The sequence below is a fragment of the Pelodiscus sinensis genome, chromosome 27, assembly GCF_049634645.1.
Source record: "Pelodiscus sinensis isolate JC-2024 chromosome 27, ASM4963464v1, whole genome shotgun sequence".
Classification (NCBI taxonomy): domain Eukaryota; kingdom Metazoa; phylum Chordata; order Testudines; family Trionychidae; genus Pelodiscus; species Pelodiscus sinensis.
Genome location: NC_134737.1, coordinates 819,756 through 842,729, shown reverse-complemented (window position 1 = coordinate 842,729; position 22,974 = coordinate 819,756). Strand labels below are relative to the sequence as shown.

At 44.4% G+C, this 22,974-nt stretch overlaps 2 protein-coding genes across 11 annotated transcripts in view; one reads left to right on the top strand and one right to left on the bottom strand.

The window, feature by feature from the left end:
* LOC142820905 (uncharacterized) overlaps positions 1-22,974 on the top strand; it is a 67,718-nt gene that overhangs the window by 24,405 nt on the left and 20,339 nt on the right. For 5 of the 9 annotated variants that reach the window (XR_012897908.1, XR_012897906.1, XR_012897907.1 and 2 more), the window contains one exon: positions 7,009-7,130. Coding sequence is in view for 4 of the 9 variants with exons in the window: in XM_075910409.1 (XP_075766524.1) it covers positions 7,009-7,130 (122 nt within the window). In the remaining 5 variants the exon portion in view is untranslated. Of the gene's footprint in view, positions 1-7,008; positions 7,131-16,028; positions 17,848-22,974 lie in introns of all 9 variants that reach the window. The other 4 variants (XR_012897905.1, XM_075910410.1, XM_075910408.1 and 1 more) reach the window with 1 other exon arrangement.
* TRIM33 (tripartite motif containing 33) overlaps positions 10,469-22,974 on the bottom strand; it is a 65,782-nt gene continuing 53,276 nt past the window's right edge. Inside the window, exons 14-20 of one of the 2 annotated variants that reach the window (XM_006118832.2) lie at positions 22,470-22,629; positions 20,935-21,278; positions 20,440-20,563; positions 19,331-19,405; positions 17,912-18,064; positions 15,579-15,629; positions 10,469-15,500 (exon numbers count right to left, since the gene is read on the bottom strand). In XM_006118832.2, coding sequence (XP_006118894.2) covers positions 15,288-15,500; positions 15,579-15,629; positions 17,912-18,064; positions 19,331-19,405; positions 20,440-20,563; positions 20,935-21,278; positions 22,470-22,629 — 1,120 coding nt within the window. In that variant the 3' untranslated portion in view covers positions 10,469-15,287. The remainder of the gene's footprint in view (positions 15,501-15,578; positions 15,630-17,911; positions 18,065-19,330; positions 19,406-20,439; positions 20,564-20,934; positions 21,279-22,469; positions 22,630-22,974) is intronic. The other variant, XM_075910394.1, reaches the window with a different exon arrangement.

The window sequence follows — 22,974 nt, the reverse complement described above, 5'->3', positions numbered from 1 at the left end:
GTGCACCCGCACTTGCCCACCGAGGTGCTGATGGGGAATGACCTAGAGGAGTGGCCCCATGAATCCCAGCGGGCTCTAGTCACTACCCGGAGCCAGAGCCAGCGGGGGGCTGACAACATGGGTCCAGGGAAGGATTCCTGGCAGCGTCCTCAGGGTCCCATCCCAGTGGACACGGGGTCCAGCCAGGCTGGGATTCTGGACCTAGGCAAAGGTGGGGAACAGGTCCCGATCCCTGCCTCAGCAGCTGAATTCCAGGCTGAGGTGCAGGCAGACCCCTCCTTGCAGAGGCTGAGGGACCAGGCTGGCCTCCGTGCAGCTCAGCCCCGGGGGAGAGGTGGCCAGGAGAGATTCCTGCGGGAGCGTGGACTCCTGTTCCGGGAATGGCTTCCCCCCAGGAAGGTGAGGGCATGGAGGGTCCAGCGGCAGCTGGTCGTCCCCCGAAAGTATCGCCTCAAGCTGCTGTATTTGGCCCACGACGTCCCCATTGGGGGCCACCGGGGGATCCGGAGCACCCGGCTGAGGCTGCTCCAGCACTTCTATTGGCCGGGAATCTTTACAGCCGTGCAGCGGTACTGCCGGTCCTGTGACTCCTGCCAGAGGGGCGGGAAGGCCCAAGACAGTAGGAAAGCGGCTTGGGGGTCTCTACCCCAGATAGAGGACCCTCTGGGCTCGCTGAGAGAGCTATGGGAGGGGAAGAGCTCCCTGGATGGCGCATCGGGGGTGGAAGCCGCTCTGGCTGTCCAAAGAAGGCTCGCTGGGCTCATGGCCCCGGCCCGAGAGACCCTGGCCAGAGATCAAGGCCAGCGGAAGGGTGGGTGTGACCCCCGAGGACAGTCCTATGCCAGTCGCCCTGGAGCGGGGCGGTGAGTGGACAGAGAGAAGCCAGCTCATGTGGGGCCTCGCCACGGCCGGCCTGAGTCAAGGGGAGCACCCATGTCCCCAGGGCGGGTTCCCACGCAGAGGACCCGAACTTCCCTAGGTCACGAGCGGAGTGACCCTGCTCAGTTCGCTCTCAGAGGGGGGAGAACTGTGACGTAGTGGGGGTACCTGGCTGGTTTCTATGCTGCTGGCTCTGGGGTAACCCCCACTGGCTGCCGTTGGTACCACGACCCAGCAAAACAGGACGAGTCACTATGCAAACTAGTATGGCCAGACACCCCCCATGGAGAGGAACAAAGGAAGGTGGAATGCTGCCCTGGCTGGGGGGCAGGGCGGGAAGAGAGTGAGTTCCTGGCTGGAAGGCAGGGAAGAAGGAGCTGGGGAGGGGGCTGGGACTCCCCTATCTCAAGGGGGGCACTGAGGCCTCTTAGCCCCAGTTCCTGTAACCAGATTACATCTGTGCTGTGCTGTATCCTGGAGGAGCAATAAACCACCCTCAATTCCACTGGCTGGTGGAGTCTGTTTGTGCCATTTCGGGGTGCAGGAGACGGGGGACCCCCAACGCGCCGTCACACATACTCTCTATGCCAATATCTAACCTGTTGATGAAGATATTGACCAGAACTTGTCCCAAAACTGACCCCTGTGGAACTCCACTTGTTAATGCCCTTCCAGTGTGATCATGAAGTGTTAATAACTCCTCTCCGAGAAAGGTTATCCGGACAATTATGCACCCTCCTTATAGTCGCCCCATCTAGGTTGTATTTCCCTAGTTTATTGACAAGAAGGTCATATGAGACTATCAAATGTTTTACTAAAGTCTACGTATACCATGTCTACTGCTTCCCCCATATCTAGAAGTCTTGTTAGCCTATCAAAGAACACTCTCAGATTGGTTTGACATGATTTGTTCTTTATAAATTCACGCTGACTGTTACTTAACATCTTATTATCTTTCAGACATTTGCAGATAAATTCCTTAATTATTTGCTCCAGTAACTTCCCTGGCACAGAAGTTAAGCTGATTAGTCTGTAGTTTCATGGCTTGTCCTTATTTCCCTTTTTATAGATGGGTGCTATATTTGCCCTTTTCCAGTCTTATGGAATTTCTCCCAACTTCCATGACTTTTCAAATATGATAGCTAATGGCTCCGATACCTCTTTCTATCAGATACTTGGGTATTCTAGGGTGCATTTATTCAGGCTCTGGTGACTTGAAGACATCTAACTTTTCTAAGTAATTTTTAACTTGTTCTATTCCTATTTTAACTTCTAAACCTACTAGGGATGAAAGTGACTAGTCGACTAGTTGACTATCCAGTAAACATATGCTTATTGGATAATCGACTAGTGACTCCACTAGTCGCTTCCCCCCACCCCCACCTGCTGTCTCTGTCAGAGAGAGGCAGCAAATGGGGAGCAGGAGCTGGTGCTGGGGGAGCCGGCTTAAAAGCTGGTTCTCCCCAGCACTGTCTCCGTAGGGGGGCCAGAGGTGTAGCAAGGAACTGATGGGCTTCTGCCTTTGAAATGTAGCAAGAGCAGAGCAGAGCTCTTGCAACATTTCAAAAGCAGAAGTGCGGCAGGAGTAGGAGGCAAGCAGGGGGACTCAAGCAGTCCCTGCTGGCCCTGTGCTCCCCACGATGCTTCTGCCTTTGAAAGCAGGGCCCTTGCTAGTTGATACTAATTGAATAGTTGATGCATTCCATTAGTTGATTCAGCTAAATGTAACATCCTTAAAACCTACCCCATCACCACTAGCATTTACTATGTTAGGCATCCAGTCACCACCAATCTTCTTGGCGAAAACCAAAACAAAGAAGTCATTTAGCACCTCTGCCATTTGCAAGTTTCCTGTTGTTGTTTCACCCATTGAGCCATGGACTTATCCTGTCCTTGGTCTTCCTCTAATGTCTAATGTACTTGTAGATTGTTTTCTTATTACCCTTTTGTCTCTATCTACATTGAGCTCGTTTTGTGCATTTGCCTTTTTAATTTTGCCCCTACATACTTGTGTTGTGTATATTCTGCTTTTGTACTTTGACCTAGTTTCCACTTTTTATATGACTCCTTTTTGATTTGTAGATCATTCAAGATCTCTTGGTTAAACCAAGGTGGGGTCTTGCCAGACTACCTGTCTTTCCTACGCAATGGAATTGCTCCCTTCTGCGCCCTTAGTAATGCCCTTTTGAAATAATGTCAACTGTCTGCAATTGTTTTTCCTTAGTCTTGCTTCCTATGGGACCGACCTTACTACTTTCCTGAGATTGCTAAAGTCTCCCTTCTTGAACGCCATTGTCTTTATTTTGCTGGTCTCCCTTCTACCATTCTTAGAATCATGAACTCTACAATTTCATGATCATTTTCACCCAAGCTGCCTTGCACTTTCAGTTTGTCAACGAGTTCCTCCCTACTTGTTAAAATCAAATCTAGAACAGCTACCCCCCAGTAGCTTTCTACATCTTCTGAAATAAGAAATGGTCTCCAATGCGGTCCAAAGAACTTGTTGGATAATCTGTGCCCGGCTGTGTTATTTTTCCAACATATTTCTGGATAGTTGAAGTCCCCCATCACCATCAAATCCTGTGCTTTGGATGATTTTATTAGTTGTTTAAAAAAAGCCTCATCTGCCTCTTCTTCCTGGTGAGGTAGTCTGTTGTAGACTCTAAGCATGACATCACCTTTGTTTTTTACTCTTTGTAACCTAACTTGGAGATGCTCTGTCTCCTACGTCCATCTCCACCTCAGTCCAAGTGTGTAGATTTTTAATATTTAAGGCAACACCTCCTCCCTTTTTTCCCTGCCTACCCTTCCTGAGCAGGCTGCACCTTTCTGTACCAATATTCCAATCACGTGTATTATCCCACCACATTTCTGTGATCACAATCATGTCATAGTTGTGTTTATTTGCTAGCAGTTTTAAGTTCTTCCTGCCTCTTCAAGGGGAGAGACTCGGGGCGCCCCACTCCATGCTGTCATTTATAAGCTGCTGCCACTAGCTGCTGGGAACAGGAACTCTCAGCCGTGGTCACACATCAAAGATGAGCTGATAGTCTAGGAGACGGCCCTGGCTCTACTGGTTGATGTCTTTACAGATCAGGCTTATTGGGGTGAATTTATAGCATGGACAGACCTGACCTTGCTGAACCAAGCCATCCTGGCTCAGCACGAGTCACATGATTTGAAGGTAGGTCAGTGTAGTACACCCCAATAGCCTGTTTCTCAGCAGCATCCTTGTTGTACAGTCATAGCCAGTGGTGATGCAGATGTAGGGGAAGGCAGACGGGGGCATCTGCCCTCCCCCAGGATTTCTGCCAGTCCTGCGCAGTAGGGATGTTAACATTTATTCACTCTGATAAACAGGTAATTGCTGAAAATGTCATTACACATTTACACACGGGGCGATGGAAGGAAGGGGGAGGTGGCTCAGTGGGAGCTCTCATTGTGCCCCCCACTATCAGCAGGTGCTGGGCACCTCTGCTCCAGCTCCACACCTGCACCCCAGCCCCCGTGGGGAAAGCCAGGCAGGCCAAAGATCTGAGGTGTCAGAGAGCCCTGCAGTGCACAGGCCAAGCATGGCCCAAGGAGGGTGAGTGGATGGGGTCCCCAAGGGCAAGGAGGCAGCATAGGAAGGCTGTGTGCCCTGTGGCCAGGCTCCTGGTGGAGAGGAAGTCAACCCAGGCAGGCTGTTGCTATAGCATCCTGTTCAGTGCAGTGGGGCAGCAGAGCAAGCTGCACCCCCCAGGCCGGGATGGGAGCAGGTGTTTAGTCCCAGCTGCAGTGTAGCCCAGAATGCACAGTGGGAGGACCCTCCTTTCTTTGGTAACAGTGAATCTCACCCTTCCACATGGCCCCTGGGCTGCGCCAAGCCTGGCCCTGCAGGAGGCAGTTACTGACGGGCCAGCCCCCATAGCCACCAGGGCTCCGTGGATATGAGTGGCTGCATAATGGCTCTGGGTTGGCTCTCTGCAAACTCCCGTGTGAGGAGGGGCCAGGTCTTCTTCCTGTCTTTCCCTGCTGCTGCTTCTCCTCCTGCTCCCTCCCCCCACTCTCCCCTTTTTTGCCAGACTGGCTGCCCTTTGCACAAACACGCCCTGCACGGGGGAGGGGGAAGTCAGGCCTGACAGCACTCCTCCATCTTGGCAGGGCAGTGTCCAAGGTGCCCGCTGGGCACAAGCAGCTGGTTAGCGCACACATGGCCTATTGGTAGCAAGGCCCTGCACCTCCTGGACTGGGAGATGCTGTGCATGGGGTGACAGGCCTGCATGGGCACTGGGTTGTGCCCACAACCCATTGCTGGCAGTCACCATGGAGCCCAGAAGGCAGCTCAGGCTGTTATGTGTCCAGGGGTGGGGCAGTCTGTCATCTTGCCCTCAGCTAGTCCCTTGGCCTAAGTTCTTGGGAGCGATGCCAGGCTTCAGCCAGCAGCTGCTGCTAGAACTCTTATGTCAGTGCCTGCAAGAGCAGACATGCAGCAGCTGCTGGCTCACAGTTGTGCCATTGCTAAGTCCTGTCACTCCAGATCTGGCGCCGAACGCCCTCACTGCCTGAACCCAGCCCTTCCACTTGTTCAGCGCAGGCCTCCTGCTGTTGGCCAAAGGCGGGGAGGGAAATTCCTTCTTTGTCCCTATGGCCTGCGAGAGACTCCCTGCTCTGTTCTCAGCAGGGAGCAGGCTCCCTCCCCCAGCCAGGCAGCTCAGTGCCCCTGTTCTCTGCCCCTGCCTGGCGGGGCTCCTTAAGCAGCTGCGGGGCTGTGCTGCCCCCAGCATAGAGGGAGTTGAGCATGGGCAATGGAACAGACAGCTGGGGAGGCTCTGGGATTCATGAGCTTTGGCTCAGCGTGCTGCAGTGGTCAGACAAAGCCTGGGAGGATCATCAGCTGCTGTGACAAAGCCAGAGCAGCCTAGCAGAGTCTCTGTGATCTGGCCCCTAGACTCAGAGGGCAACATAGCCACTGGTAGTGCAGTCCAAGCAGCATTACTCTGGCATAGCTCTTCTGAAAGGCTACATGGTAAAGCAGAAAAGTAGCCTCAGACCAAATGCTGCCTCTCCCTTTGCTCATTTCATCTCCCGCCTATTGCATCCATGTGTGTTGTGGTTCCTAGAATTGGCAAATAGTAGAACTGAGGGGAACGAGAGGTTATTGCATCCAGGTATGTAATTGTGAATTTTGAAGCCTGCGAAGGAATTAGCCTCAGTGGCTTCTTGTGGTAGTGAGTTTCACAGGCTAATCACACAGGAAGTACTTCCTCTTCTTAGGGAGGAGCTGGGTTTCATACGCTCTGTTGCTGTGTGGTGGGAGAGGGAATGGGAGCACTCTGGAGAACAAGCCAGTCCTGTGTCCAGGCCCTTACTGAATACGCCTAAGAACATAAGAACGGGCGTACTGGGTCAGACCAAAGGTCTGTCTAACCCAGTAGCCTGTCTGCCGACAGTGGCCAGCACCAGGTGCCCCAGAAACAATGATCAAGCGAGTTGTCTCGTGCCACCCATCTCCAGCCTCTGACAGACAGAGGCCAGGGACACCATTTCTAGCCTCCGTGAAATTATCTAACGTCTCTTTAAACTCTGTTATAGTCCTTCTCTGGCAAGGAGTTCCACAGGTTGACTATGTGCTGTGTGAAGAACTTTCTTTTATGTTTTAAACCTGCTACCCATTAATTTCATTTGGTGTCCTCTAGTTCTTCTATTATGGAAACTAATAAATAACTTTTCTTTATTCACCCTCTCCACACCACCCATGATTTTATAGACCTCTATCATATTCCCCCTCAGTCTCCTCTTTTCTAAACTGAAGAGTCCCAGTTGCTTTAACCTCTCTTCATATGGGACCCATTTCAAACCCCTAATCATTTTAGTTGCCCTTTTCTAAACCCTGAGGGTGACACCCAGCAACACACTGACCTCTGGCCTCCCCTGCAGACAGGGGCAGGAATACAAGACACTTAGGAGACACCAGCTCACCTCCACCCTGGGAGAACATTGGGAAATCAAGTGCTGGCGGGGGTGCCGTGGTCCCAGGCACACCACTGGGCCCTGGGAACTGCCTTCAACTGCTGCTGTGTTGCAGGGGCAGGGGTTAAAGGCTCTGAACCTTTGCAACCAGAATTCAAACTCTCCTTTCCACTGTAGGAAAGTCCGTCTCACTGCAGCAAGCCGGGGCCAAAGTCACCAAAGAGAAACAAGTCAGAGGGAGGAAGGCATCTTTGTTCCCAGAGGACTGAATGGAGACCTGGTGGTGCTGAAAATGACAGGTAAGAGTCCAGCCACAGGGGTAGGAGATGGAGCAGATGGACTGGCAAGGCTGAGCCCGTGCTCAACATGCAGAGAGAATACACCGGTAACTTCACTGCCTAGCTGAGAGATGCACACAATAAACCCCTCCCATCCCCCGCAGAGCTCCCGTAGCCTGTTACCTCTTGGACCCCCCAAGGCCCGCACTTGGGGAGGTGCCTGGATAAGGCAGGGCACATAAGCAGATTAAGATTAAATCTCAGGAAAAATTCCCTCACTTGAAGGACAGTAGGACAATGGAACAGACACCTGGGAAGGCTCTTTCCTTGGAGGTTTTCAAAAGTAGGCACCTGCCTTGGATGGTTTAGACTAGAGGCTCAGAACCTTCCCAGCCTACTGAATGCCTCTCAGGAGTCTGTTAAATGTGGTGTATGAAGACAGATCCAATACAGACGTGGCACAGCACCTTAGTACTGAAAAATTGCTTACATCTGTATGAAATGTGTTTGTACTGACTTAGCTAATGCTCATGTAGACTGTTGCAAAACTAGGCAAATATCTAGATGAGTTGATGTTCCCCTGAAAGACGTCTGTTTGCCCTCAGGGGTCTGTTTACCCCTCATTGAGAACTACTGGTTTAGACCCAATAGATTCTGCATCTTGGCCAGGGGCTGAGCTAAATGATCTTTGCTGTCCCTCCTAACCCCCCACTGCTATGAGAAGTGGCAGATCACCAATAGGAATGTCACACTTCAATTATTTGAAGTGTCTATGCAGTTTCCATTGGCTATTCATTTAGTCGATAAGGGTGCTTCTGCCTTTGAAGTGTAGCAAAAACCACAGGGCTGTTGCTACACTTTGAAGGTGAAAGTGCTGCAGGGAGCACGGGGAATCCCCAGCTGACCCTGGGCTCCATGCAGCGCTGGCGCTTTGAAACGCCATGGCAAGCCCAGCATCAGGCTCCACGCAGTGTTTCAAAGCAGCAGCACTGCATGTAGGGCCAGCCCAAACCATTTTGGCGCCCTGGGCGCACAGCACTGTCCCCGGGCGCATGGTGCATGCACGGGCCTGCCCCTGGGGAGCCCCTAAGGAGCACAGGCCCACCCGGGTGCGCACAGCACATGCGCTGCCTGGCCCAGCCGCTGACACGCAGCCCGGGGCCCACCCCGGGGAACATGCAGCACCTGGCCATGCAGGGCCATGTGGCCGTGGAGGGAAGGGTGCTTCTGGCTGGCACTGTGAGGATGGGGACTGGGGGAGGCCTGCCAGTGCTGCAGGAGCCAGGCACACAGCACTTGATGGCAGCTATAAGGGACGCTGTGCGCTCCTTTCAGCTGCCATCAGGCACCCCCCATCGGTTGGCGCCCTGAGAAGCTGCCGGGCTTGCCCACCCCTTAGTCCAGCCCTGGCTGCATGGAGCCCTGAGTCAGTAGGAAGTCCCCAGCTGCTCCTGGGCTCCACATGGCACTGCTTCTTTGAAACATTGCATGCAGCCTCGGGCCAGGTGCTGCACACAGCATTTCAAAGCAGCAGCGCTGCGTGGAGTCTGGGGTCAACTGGGGAGTCCCAGCTGGCCCGGGCTGCATGCAGCATTTCAAAGCTGCAGCGCCACGCAGAGCCCAGGGTCTGGCCCCAGGCTTCATGCAGCACGGCTGCCTGTCTGCAAGAGCACAGGCAGAATGTGTCTGATGTGTGTGTATGCAACACCAAGAACACTTCAGCCATTCAGGGCAGTGTTTGAGCCAGATAGTTTGGCTCTTATACCTTGCCATCTGCTCCGTCCTGTTTATAGAAGGGAGGTCTTGGAAGGAGAGCCTGGCTTTCTAGTCAACTGTTCCCACCATTCCGCTACCATTCTGTAACTGCCCAGCTGGAGCCAGGCAGCCCGTGGGCACCAGGACCACGGTACTAAAAATAGCACCATAAGTGGCCTCTGCTCCAGTCCCAGCACACGATCTTGCCCCGGGGAACAGCTGGGGCCCTAGTTACTGGGGCTTCTGGGGCCAGACCACAATAATAAAAATAGCCCTGTGGTCTTAGCTCCAGGCCCACAAACTGCTTTGCACATCAAAGGCAGAAAGATAGGGAAGGGGCAGGAGGAGAACTAAGGGGGAGAGGGGTGAGTAGAGGAAGGATTTTGTGCAGAGGGGAGCGGAGGGGGCCAGGGCAGGAGAAGAAAGGGGCAAGGCACCAAGGGACAGAGTAGAGAAGAGACAAATGCTTGGAGGCCAAGAGGAGACAATAAGGAAAAGGGCAGGGGGAGGAGAGGGAAGGTGTCAGTGGGGGTGGGAGAAGGAAGGGGCAGGGTGATGCTGGGAGAGGGAAGGGGGGGCAGTGGGGACGAGAGGAAGAGGAGAGGGGAGCAGTGGGTGCCAGGAGAAGAAGAGTTGTAAGGAGGGGTGGGCATGAGGAAGGCAGGGGATGGAGCAAGTCATGAGTGAGGGCACAGAAGGGTGTAAGGGGAACTGGGGCAGAGGGTGGCAAGGGGGTGGGCACCAGGGGCAGTGAGGGAAGGGGGAGGCCCCAGGAATGTGCAGGGGTAAGGGAAGGTGCAGGTGCCACAGGATTGTGGGGGCGAAGCAGAAGGGCAGACACTGGAAGGGAGGAACAGGCACTAGAGGGCTGAGGAGGGAGGCGGGGCAGATGGGTAGAGGGAGGTGTTAGGAGAGGGGATGAGGAGAGTTAGCTACAGATGATCAGAGTGGGGCTAGAGGAGGGGTGGGCACAGGGGGAAGAAAAGGGCAGGTGCAGGGGTTGAGGGGGGGGCAGGCGGGTCCCCAAAGGGCTGAGGGGAGTGAGAAGGGCAGGAGCCAGGAACGCAGAGGAGGTTGAGGGGTGGGGGGCAGCAGGCACCAGGGGAGCAGATGGGGGGGGGGAGGAGACATGGCAGCAGAGGGAAAAGGGAGGGGTTTATGAGATATTTATTAATAACTTGCGTGCCACACTAGCACACATCCAAACAAGCGCACATGAACTCAGTACTGGTGCACAAAACAAAACTCACTCCGCTCATGGGAGGAAAGTCTTAGAAGGAACACTAGTCCTATGCAATCTATTTTCATTGCAAAGGAATACATACATAAACCATAACGGAAAGTTATATGGCAAAACCCAGAGAGAAATAAGGACCACTAGCCAAAACAATGCTAGGAATGTGCTTTATACCTTGTTCTGTTTTAGCTCATGCTCCAGATACAGCTCTCTTCTTTGTTAAGTCTTGCCCAACAGTGGAGTTTACTTTTATATGTACAAACTTCTGTTCTGTTTCTTTCCCACTATCATGAAAGTGACTCATCAAAACATATTTGTGCTTTAAGGTCTAGTTCAGATTTGCAAAAAAGAAACTGAGATGGAAAGATTCTGCATTTTTCTAATTTAATAGAAATAACCAAAACAAAGTGGTTTTTAAACAATGCTTTAAATTGATCTAATACAACTTCTACATCACATTCCAGAGCATTTAACAAGAAATATTTACAGGCAGCTAATGTATTAAATAATCATGAAAAGAAAAAACTTGCCTTTATTACACACCAGCAAAAAACACAGGAACGGAACAATTAGAAACAGTAACTGTTAAAAAAGTTAAATATGATTATTCAGAGAATACAATATCACAAACAGCACTTTTTGAAGAATCATACTGAAGGATGAGCAAAATTATCTATGTGCAAAAAGAATACCAGTTTAATTGCTGGAAACAAGAAATTATTGAGATTGCTGTGAATTTAACTCTTCCATGAATATGCTTACGTATAAAATTAAAACAAGCTTGTGACTGCATAAATCTTTATATGCTATATACATGTTTCATGATGTTCTGAACTTAAGAAATGTTCGCATTTGCAGACCATTACCAGTCATGTATTTTATTTTATTCCTTTAAATTTGTGTCACTTTTTAGAGGGAAGGCTATAATAAATCAGACTTATAGAATTCTTTTAGTACCTTTCCTTATAAATTCAGTTAATTTTAAAGAAAGCAGCCTTCAGTTATAAAGATCATTCAATAGAAAAGGGCAAAACTGCATTTCATACATGTAATAATACAATAAAGATATCTGCATTAACTGCAAATTTTGAAAACTATTTTGATTCAGATACATTAAAAACACAAGAAGAAACACACTAGTAGGCAAACACAAGAAAATAAGATGGAAGTGTTACTGTACATGCACCTTGACAAAGAAATTGCCGTATCTGAAGTTATAATGTATATGTTTAGTTTGAAATAGGTCTATGTAAACTGTGGCATATAAATTTGTTAAAAAAGTACCTCCATTATTTACTCAAACACCTACTTTTTAAAAAAATATGTAACTTTCCCCAATTTTTAAAATAAAATGCCACACTATATTGTCAATAACTCCTGCACACTTTTAGTTTTAAAAGCTAGACTTGGTGATATGCATACAAACTTTCCTATAAAATCACTATCCAAAGGAAAGGATTCCTGTCATGCTAATAGGCAACAGACAAAGCAGTTTATTGCTTTTTCCAAGGAAGAGAACAACAAAAAAAAAAAGCCTACATCCAGTACATCATACACACAACTTTAAAACACTGTTGCCATTACCTAAGCTTAAATAGGATCAGCTAACAAACTAGGCTATACAACAGAATGGTTAAGCTTGGGTTAATTTTAAAGATCTCAGTTCTGGTAGCTTGTGGAAATGTTTATAAAACATTTCATTGATCCAGTGTTGAGTATTCTGACATTCCATCGATGCCACACCACATAGTATTAATGGTGATATTTCACAAGAAACAAGCTATCTACCTTTAACAGAGCATTTCTACTCAAAAATTGGAGGAACATCCTTTTTTGGATAGTAACTCAGCCTTAACATTATATGGTAGGCCACTTAATTCCAGGGCACAGTTAGGAGACCTGAATCTATGTAGCTGGTTAAATTAACATTAATCACTAGTAATTATATGGCAGGATACCTGCTGAGGTAATTGAGAAGTCCACAATTAGTATGCTGTACACTTTTCACTCCTGTTTCAAAGCAAGTTGCTTTATACTACTTTGGATTAACTTAAACCTCAAAACCATTTACAACAAAAAGTGAGATGTGAATGATCTTTTTACAGGAGCATTTAAAAATCAGAGCATACTGTTACATCACATGCCAAAGCATCTTCTTGCCATCACATTAGAACATTGCAACTGAGCATATACAACAATGATGCATGCACAGTGCACCCCCACTATCTGCTCCTAGGCTCATCCTTAACGTAAGGCATGTTTCTAAATCCCAGTGTAGCTCAACTTTTATTTGCGTCTATTGCACACGTATCCTTCAGTACCCATTAACTGCTGAACAGAGGCTGCTCCCAACATGTCCAGATGTTAATATAAAATTCAACAATTTGCTGTTAAATAGAATAAATGTAACTGGGCACAAATACATTCTGGCTGAGTGAACTCAAACAGTTCTAGGATAAATTTATGATCACAGTCTAAGGGAATAAAAAATAGATTAAATGTAGCTTATATATCTGTCAGCATCACTGATGAATGGAATCTAGCTAATTCCGAAGTGTTACTCTGATTTAATATATTTGGAGTGTCAAAAGGAAAGAAAAGAATGAAAACTTAACTTGATTTGATTGTTCTCTGTTCTCATTTACTTAATTGGACTGTTCTCTTTTGGTTGTACACAAGATAAGAAAACTTAAGGTTTCTTGCCAACAGTTCAAAATGTCATATAAACATCAATAGCAAAATAATCTTTATTGTCATCTGCAGAGATGAAAGGAAAAACTAACTTTTTAAAGTTTACTGGATAATGTGCAAGAATAAAACTTGAAGATCAAAGCTGAGTGTCACTAGCAATGGTTAGTAGATGGAACTAATGGAATACAAGCTTTGTTAACATTTAACAAAATGCCTCAAAGAGAATCTACCTGCTTATGTGGAGTGGAACTAGAATAAATTGTCCAAGATGTTATTTCAAAATGTTAATATATCTACAGAACAGTGTGTTTAAATGCCATAAAAACTGGCAACACAAACTGAAGACAATCCATGAGATCTCATTTTTCACTGTAATTTTAATAGTGAATATTCTTTTCAAATGGACAAGATTTTCTGAGATGATAAACTAGAAACTGCGCAAGGAAGGAGAATAGTCAGAGTGGGCTAATCTTACCAAAATTAGAATTTCCCATGCATATTTCCCTCCCTTTCCTACTGACACTCAAAGACTTGTAGGTTTTACAAGAAATTGGGTAACTACTTTTGGCATTAAAATGTAAATGGTTTATAATGGCTACATGAGACAAAATCCTCTGAGGAAAACATTGTTTGAACAAAAACACAAAATGAATCCAACAGTTTTGTTCAAGTTTAAAGTGTAACCCAAAGAAGTAAGAACTGTCAATGCCTTCAAATCCCTTTCCATATTTTAGAAGGGATTTTGGTCATATGTGAATTCATTTTTATGACTATGTAAGAAGAAACTTAATCCTAAGTGTTGTGTATAAATACATTTTTAAGATTTGATGAATCAATACTTTTTTGCTAAAAATATTTACCTCTATTTTATGGTTAAGATAAATCTTTCTTTACATGTGGTTTTTGTCATATAAATCAATCGTGCTGAATGTAAAAAAAAACCCAAAACGTTTGCCATTGATCTGCAGTATTTTAGCAACATTTTATAGCAAGTTTACATTCTGGTTATCCTGATCTGGTTTGCACTCACACACAGGACTGTTCCATATTATTGTGACAAAATTATTCCATGCAAAGGCTAACAATGACATTTCTTGGTGCCCATCCTTGCAGATCATGTCAGAGGAAGTTTTAACTAGCTCATTGTACAGGTCTGTCTACCCACAAATGCTGAAATCAAGGCAGTTTTCAGTGGGATGGTAGAACATAGATGCCTATTTGAAACAGAGCTTGGATAGTGAGTAATCTGTTTTCAGAATGCAACTAGAAATCACTCAACCTTTCAACCCCAGGTCTGTGCAAGTGCTCCATTTTGTGGCTGGATAAGTAACCAAATTCCAACAGGTTTATTCTATTTTTTCCAGATATTTCACTTATAAGCTGCTTCTGAAGAAAGTTCTGAGTAGTTTTCTAATAAAATAAGATAGAAGCTCAGTATGAATGCAATGTTAAAAATAGACAGCATATATTACAAATCTGTTCTTGATAGGAACATTAGTAAGAATACATATAAGCTTAAAAACAGCTCAGCAAATGTTGCCGATCTGCAGAAAATTTCAGTCCACTATTTACAAATAAGACAAAGTGAATACAGAAAATTTTACACATTTGGTAGTCAGGTTATTTTTTGCCAATAGTGGTCTATCAGAAACTGATATCAAGGAAGACTGGAAAATCACTAATTACCTTCTCAGTCTAAATGTGTATGTACAGAAAACTATATAACTAATATTGGCACTATCTGCCTCTGCAGGGAGATTTAGACTAGACAATAAAATCCTAAGAATTTCAACTAGAAATGCCTGTAAGGGTCCTGTGCGTAAGATTCCATTAATAAATATGCATGAATCCTACGGAAAACATTCATTGCAACCAGGCTTAGCTCTGCATGTATTAAGAACTCACACTCCTGCACTTGCCAATTCAGAAGAGTTTAATGATCATTTGTAATGTTTCTATACATAAAAAGTTGGAAAGAAAGCAGAATCTAGAATTAACACAGAAGATCAGTTACTCACATCACTTAAATGGGAAGATAAAAGCAATGATGCAATTCACACTTAAGTTCACACAAGAGGGGATTGATTTTTAGCAAAGTTTTCTTACAGTTTAGACAGCAGTCCATCATGGAAGTGATATACAGTTGCTGTATTGGTCCAGACTTAAGATCACTAATCAGTATGACAGTCCACATATCTGTACAAGGAGCATCCTATATCAACTCTGCATCTTTATCAACATTCACCCACCTCTATTTGTGAGAACATGCCAAGAGAGACCTCTGGAAAAGAAAAGGAATTTCAAGTAATCCAACCCTCCCCAAAATTACAACCAAACTTTTCCCCCGTTGACAAGAATGTTTCTGTACACATTTTTGTAATCTAATACTGTCTAAAAACTATCAGCTTCTTCAAAATGACCACTGAAGGCATGATAATATTCCAGGAACACTTAAATAACAGTTTTTACAATAGGTTTAGGTCCATATCATCAGATTACTTTATATGCACTGGTCTTTCATCTGATTTTAGACGTTTTCTACGTGGCTGTATAAAATCTTCATCGGAGTCCTCAGTTATTTCACCATCATCCTCTTCCTGCTCAAATTCAGGCAAAGGTTGGAAGGTCCTGTCTGGGTAGATCTCTGTAAGTTTATCTTCAAAGTACAATGCAACTGCCTTCCCTGCCTGTGCTACTTCTGAATCAGCCTGCAAATAAAAAAAGGAATATTCACCTGTTGGTAATGCACATCCCTTCATCAAGTGTGCGTGGTCTGAAAAGCTTACCTTCAAATTAATCTCTTGTGTTTCTGCATAAACTTGAACAACTTTCATCATCTAAAAAGGATACCAGAGTCAAAAAAAATGAAATTATAATCCTTTCTAAAGTTATGAGATTGCAAAGGGTCGGATGACTACAGTTAGCCATAACAGGAAAAACAGATTGTTATGACCAAATCAGTACAGCTCTAAAATTCAATTAAATATAGGCCACCCTCTTTATAAGGCTGGTTCTAAATCTGTTTCATGAACCTTTGGCAGGATATGAAATTATCGAATAGTAAGCAGCTCCCAGTCATGTTAAAGCACATGATAATAAACACTCACGACAACATTCCTTTATAATAAAAGTTCAGGTGCCCAGACTATCATGGTAAGTAAGTGTTCTGTGTTTCGTAACAAAATAGCTCCTGTGTAAATATTGTCTATAAAAGAAATGAGTGTGCTTTCTTGCAGGTTCCATTTCCTCTTTGATTACCTCGTGTCAAGCTATAGAAATGCAGTAACTGTATCTGGACCTGTATCATGAATAAGGATTGGATTATGTCGTGGCAGTCACCACTGTCATGGAATTGAAAATTTCGCTATTTATACAGAGCCGTCTGCCACGTTATCAATTCATTAGCTTGCTGTGATCTAGTCCTCTTTGAAAGAGGCTAGATTACAGCCAACTAATGAACATTTCACAAGGAGCTTGCTACCCTGCATTAAAGGTTTGGTAATTGTCTGTGAATTACATCTGTTTCAAAGAGGACTAGCCCAACGTGAGTTTAAACTGTTAATGCACAGGAGAAGGGGCCTCAAGATCACCACCAAATTACCTTTTTTTAAAAAACCATGACCATACTGTGAATTATGCATCATTTTCTGAGACAAAACTGCATCCATAGTGATGAGTGGTCAGATTGCCTTAGCTTCCATAATCAGCCCTTAAGATGCCAGTCTGAAGAGCCCTTTTAAAGAACCACTGTTCCCCGGAGCTTCCCTGCTATTCTTACAATAGTTACACTATACTTTTCAAGAGAAGTAGAAATGGTTTCTTCCGGAGTGAAGGCTTCACTCACTCCCTGGATCAAATGGTTCCTAAGACACACTTTTTCCATATTCCCCATTAACTTGCACCTGACAGATGGTTATAAAGAAGTCAGGTCCCAAGTGCTTATGTCTAAACCTATCATGTGGGAAAAGGGCTTCACCCCAAAACTTGTTTTAACACTTATTTACATTATCCCAGTATTTTATATGGGGCTCAATCAGTTTTAAAAATAGGTTTGTTTAATCTGTGTAGTGGACAAATGCTTTTTATACCTCAGAAATCTGAAGTTACAGATTGAAAACTTTCAAAGTCATTTCACCATTGCTCAGGCTCATGCAAGACCATTACCTATAGTTTGTTCTCCAGGCCTTCATGTGATCTTGCTTCAAATGTTCAAGAGCTGGTCATTCCCCCCACATCTCTCCAGGACTAATCCAAATTCTAGAAGGCTTGGCATCAAGGACTTTGTGACAATCAGAGAAAGTTTTCTTTTTCTTTGTTCCACTTTATTACTGCTATTCTCTCCACACCACCTTACATGGTACCTCCTCTAAGGAGTTGGCATCCTTCACCTCTTCATGTGATTGAGTTCATGTGAATAACTGGTGAGCAAAAAGTCCCACTGATGCTGGTGAACTACCCACAGTTCCTGGAACTATTACTTTCCTGTGTGGGCTACCCAGTTGAGGACTGCTTCCGTGTCACGATAGAGCCAAAAGAGAACTGCCAGAAATGTTGGGGCTCTGCTTACATTTATGAAAACCTGACGGGGAGCTTAAAAAAAAAAGACAAGCTCTAGAGCAGTTTTTTTCCTTAGTGGTGTAGGACTTTATCCCTTAGTAGTATTTATGGCATAATACTGGTAAAGCATTAATGGCATATTCCAGTGGCACAATTTGAATTATTGCAGGGACTGCTCAATTTACACACCATGGTTCTCAGATATGGTGACTGTCCAGTGATGATGGGCCACCCAGAAGGCCTTAGCAAATAACTACATCATGAATCTGAACCATATGTACAGCTACTTCAGAGACCTCGCCTTCTCACCAACACATGTAAAAGTTTTCCTTCAGAGCCCTTTATAGTCCCTTCTAACTAAAACCAAAAGCAAGATCTGTAATTAACTGGTTTGTATTTACTTATAAAGGGACCGACTCTGCATCTGCTCCACAAATAAGAGTACCCACAGACCGCCAAGTGGAGTTCTGTGAGAGACAGCTGTGGGATCAGGCCTAGGTAAAATCATAATCTTAAAAAAAAAAAAAAAAAAAAAAAATCTACAGTTTGGAAGTTAACATACTTCATTAAACCTTTCACAGTTCTTGAAGATCAGCCGGACATCTGCCACAAAATCATCAGGAGTTTGGTAGTGCTGGGAATGTTTCTTTTGGAGCTTCTTTTTTACTGTAGATAAATCCATTGGCTTCTTTATAATTTTATAGTAGTTTGGTATCTGTGAAGAAAGCGTAAACCAAATCATAAACCACCAAAAAAGACTGATGTGCAATCTTTATACTTCACAGCAGGAGAATTCATCTACTTAACATGAGTGTATTAAAATCCAGGAGCCCAATTACAGCATGAATACGAGGAAACAATCAGAAGACAATGACTCCATTTATGGGGGAAGAAAAGAGGGCAGAGCCTCTATTAACACAACTTTTTTCTTATATTTCAGAGTCGATTATTAGCATTTAAGAAACAAACTTAAGAAGAAAGAGGATATTAGACCAGAATGGGCACTAAGTGACCTGCAGGCCAGACCTGGCTCACCAGGGTTAGCCCCTGGGAGCTTGCCAGATGCTTCATTTACCTGTGGATGTGGATGTGCAGGTAAATGAAGTGTCCAGCAGCCCATCAAGGGCTAACCCTGGTGAACTGCTTATTGCCCTCCCCATATTAGACCATCATTCCTAGAATCATTAAAATCGCTTGTTTTCGCTTGTTTTACATCTCAAAACACAGATCAGATTTGTGTTTCATTCAAATGGTTGCTCTGTTAAAGCCCCTTGCTAACCACCAATATTACAATATTTTGTGGTTTATTCAGTATCCCAAACCCTGTCCTGTTCATTCAGCTATAGCTACTGGGAAGGATTTTCTTAATTAATAAGTGTAATGGTTCAGGAGTACCATGTTAGGTACGACTAGTGACATTTTTGGTCTGGTTTTACTCCTAAAACATCTCTATTAGGGATGTTAGATTTGTGTGTACTTTAGCAATCATGTAGAACCACAACCATTTTTATTCGTTACACAGTTACTCAAAATGGTCCCCAGGGGCCGGTGCTCCCAGCCCCTCTCTTGGGGGAATCCCCTGCCACACTGCTGCTGCCTCTATCAGATGCAGCAGTGCAGGGTAGTAGGTGGAACCTGTTCGTGGGGAGGCCTGAGCTAGGAGATGCTGCTCCCCCAAGAACCCCCCTTGCTGCCCCTGTGGGAGCCGGCTTCCCACAGGCACCAGCTCCTGCGCCCCCCCTTGCTGCCTCTAATACAGAGGCAGCAAGGGGGTTGCTTGTGTGTAGTCGTTTTGATTAACCAATAAGCCCAGGCTTATTGGTTAATTGTTTAAATGTCTATACCCTAACATCCCTAGTGTCTATTGCAAGAGTAAGCAACTCATTCAAAAAAAACACCAAGAACTTGTCACAATGGTGGCCTTTTGGAGACATTGTTGGCATTTTATGTTTTCCATAGTTTCATGTAGTGGGAGACTCACCGAGGCTGGGACTGGCTCTTGGAATTCAATGCTCAGCTCATGGCAATATAGGTATAGCAGGAGACGTTCACATTTCTTGCAAAGGAACAAAAAACTTCAAGTGAATATCGCTTTTTAATCCGCAATCTAAAAACTAACAGTAAACTAATATCTACATAGGCAAAGACTATATAGTCATATTTATAGAAAATAAAGTTCTTCAAGCCTAGAAACCTCTTCATTCATTTTAAGTATGTAAAAGCTAACACTGATAAACATCTACACAATTTGTTAATCTTTAAGGTGCTGATAGACCATTCATTTAAGTTTTTCCAGTTATAGACTAACTCGGCTACCCCTCTGAAATTGATAAAGTGTGTATGGTTAGAGAAGGAAATATGCCTTTATTTTGGCTAGCATAATATACTTAATACTAAACCTCTTGACTCCTTTTTTTGCTTTCCTTTCCCCAAAAGAAAGCTGGAGTTCCAACAAAATTTGCACAAGGCAATAACTTAGTAAGAACAGAGATACTAGTAGACATTTAATGACAATGTTACTATTCATACTGTTAAATGCAACTGAACTACATTTAGATCAGAACTTTTATTCATAAAGCCAGAATTAAGCAATCTAAAATTCCATTCAAATAATTTTTTTTATATTTCCCCTCAAACATTTCCTTATTTCAATTTGTTGATAAGTTCCTCTGAAAAATGTATTCATGGTGAAGAAGATCTAAGGACTACTCTGATTGATGACGTCAAAACACTTTAGAGAGTCTCCATATCAGACTCGCTATCATTTTGCAATGGTCATTTTGTTATACATATGCTCTTAGAAATACCTACCAACACATTTCCCCATGAATTTAAGGCATCAAATGTACATATTATGTCAGTAGATTAAAACAACCATGTTAAATCCACAAAAGAACTTTCAATTACAAATTTTTAGAAGGTTGACTCACATTTAAAGCTAATCTTAATATATTTTATTAGCTGTGCGCGCTCAGAAATTTTAACCTACTGGACAACTACAGCTAAAATATAGGGATGACTAATAACAAATCAGTTAATCAAAAATTAGGCGGTTTTTAGATGCAGATACCTACAGTATTTGACACATACCCTTTGGTCCACAGGACTTAAGCCTTGTGCTGTTTTCCCCTTCTTACTATGTTGCAAATTGTCACAATCATATTCTACTTCAGGTTTGCTTAGATCTCTGCAGAATGTACATATCCACTCCCCACTAAATAGGAAGACACACAATTAGTCCAGGAATCCACCAGAGATTACATCTACTATGTGACCACTTTGAAGTTTCAATAACTTCTAAGCCTTTCAAAAGTCAAACTGTACCTCAAGACTCCTTTTAACTTAGTACGTATCACAGTATAAGTTTTACTCATGTGTTCACTAAGAATTCTGAGCACGATTTTACAAGTCACTGGAAATACTGACTGATTCAGCACAAAAATAAATCCTAAGAACGAAGGCAATCTACATGCTAGAGAAGTTCGAATGCAATTCCTGGGCACTCAAGTCCCAGATCCTCTTGTGATATTGAGTTTCATGGTGAGAGTAAGCCCACAAAACCAGTAATGTGTTAATTTCTGGTACCTTGGGAAGCTGAGAAGTGTTGGTACATGACAAGTGAGATGAAACACTTTTGGGCACTTTTCACAACACAACAAATCGCCTCCATTTTGGCATACAGCGCACCAGTCTTCATTTGGATCATCTTCTTTGTTGTTGCCTTCCCCAACTCTAGTTGACCGATGCATCAGACTTCTCACTGGAGATTTCCCATTTACAAGACTATGTCCAGACTGTTTGCAACTCTCACTTAAATCTGCTGGTTCAGCTTTTACATGATTTTCAAGACTTCCTAATGCTTCCAACTCACTGTCCAGATGCAAGTTAGTGGAGAGGGGTGGTGTCAAGCTGCTCTCAGGACTGCTAAGCTGAAATAAAATTACTACATGAAAGTCTGCAAAGAGATCAGTTTTACAAATTCATCTTTCCTAAGGTGCTAGAAATCAGAAGCCTCTGCTGCTGGCTAGCACTAGTACTGCAAACTAAAATGCTTCCCAAAAAACAAATACTGGCAATTCCTCCTCGGCTAATGGAGTTACATACTCCTGCGCCATGAGTCTCCAAGCCTGGTATGGGATGATCCATTTCCACTGACTACTTTCATGGAGAATAAAACTTTTTGCCCTTCCCCAGTAGTCTTTAAGACTTCACTCTTCTGTACTTATCTTTTTAAAGAAAGATCTTGGGATGATTAATTCCCTTTGTCCCTCTCCCAGCATACAATTCCTTTCCATTATCCACCAGAGTTGGGAAGTCCTGCTGTATTCTCTTGCACTCTTCTGCATCCAACTGCAAGTTTCACAATGAGCTCATTCCTCTAAATCTATTTAGAAACCTGGCTTATGTATTTGGGAGACTGAACCTTATTTTCTCTGCTTAAATGCACAGGACTTTAATAGAGCTACAAACATTCAATAAATGTATTGAGAGAGAACATGCCACTGACTTATCAGAAGCTTTTATTAGAGATTAAAAACAATCAACATACTAAACTCTTGATGGTAGTTTTACTGAGATGCCAAAGACAGCATGGGGGGGGTGGGGGCGGCCTGCCTCTGGCTTGACAGATCAGATGTTCGGCACGTATACCAAAGGACAAAACCAAGTCTTAAGCAAAGGGCCAATGAGATTAAGCTCCAATTTATCTCCACTGGACAGCTTCCACGGACAGCAACATGTGTGACACTTGGTGGATTAGGACACATTTCTCACAAGGTACCAGGTCAAATCCAACCCAGCTCAGTAATTGCTACAATCTGCTGTCTATATGGGGGCATGTATCAAACAAGTGGAGATCCCAGTCTATCTGCCACTAGGCTGATGTCCACATCAGTAAACCCAGCAACACAGATAGTGGCCTCAGCTGTAGTTTCAGTAGATGTCCCAAGGCAATTGAAATGTCCCCTCTTCTGTAGAACTCACCCGTAGGGTTTAGGAAATAACTGGGTCTGGGTACTTTGCCCTTTTATCTATAAGGGTTCTTATGCACCATTTACAGATTTCCATATTCTTAAAGATGCCATTGGGGAGGGGTAACGTGATTCATAAAGCAACTGTACCATGCATGCACTCCTCCTGCCATCCTCTGTTTTTTCTTGCTTCACTGCTCCTGAGAAACTGCATAGATCTTCCTCTGTCCCGGGCTCTTGCTTGACTTTCACATGGTCAGACTTGAAGTTAATGCCAGTCTTCTCAGCAGTTCTGCCTGAAGAACCACAACTAGAAAGAACCAAGGGTACACAGAAAGCTTAGTTCCAGTTGAAATGGACAACACACCTGTCAGGGATGATCTTGATTTACTTAGCCCTGCCTCCTCAGTGCAGAGTGGACTTGACTTCTCAAGATCCCTTCCAGTCCTAGATTTCTATTATTAAAAATGTAACTGAACATTTTAAAGCCCAAACTATTACTTTAAATTTTCTGATGCCTACATTTTAAAGACGACAGACTTTCTGGCAACATGATTCTTCGGTGATTATTATGCTAGATACATTCACTCCTCCACTAACAGGTCATAGTTATAACAGCAGCTAATAGTGACTTGCTGTTACCATATTCTTTACA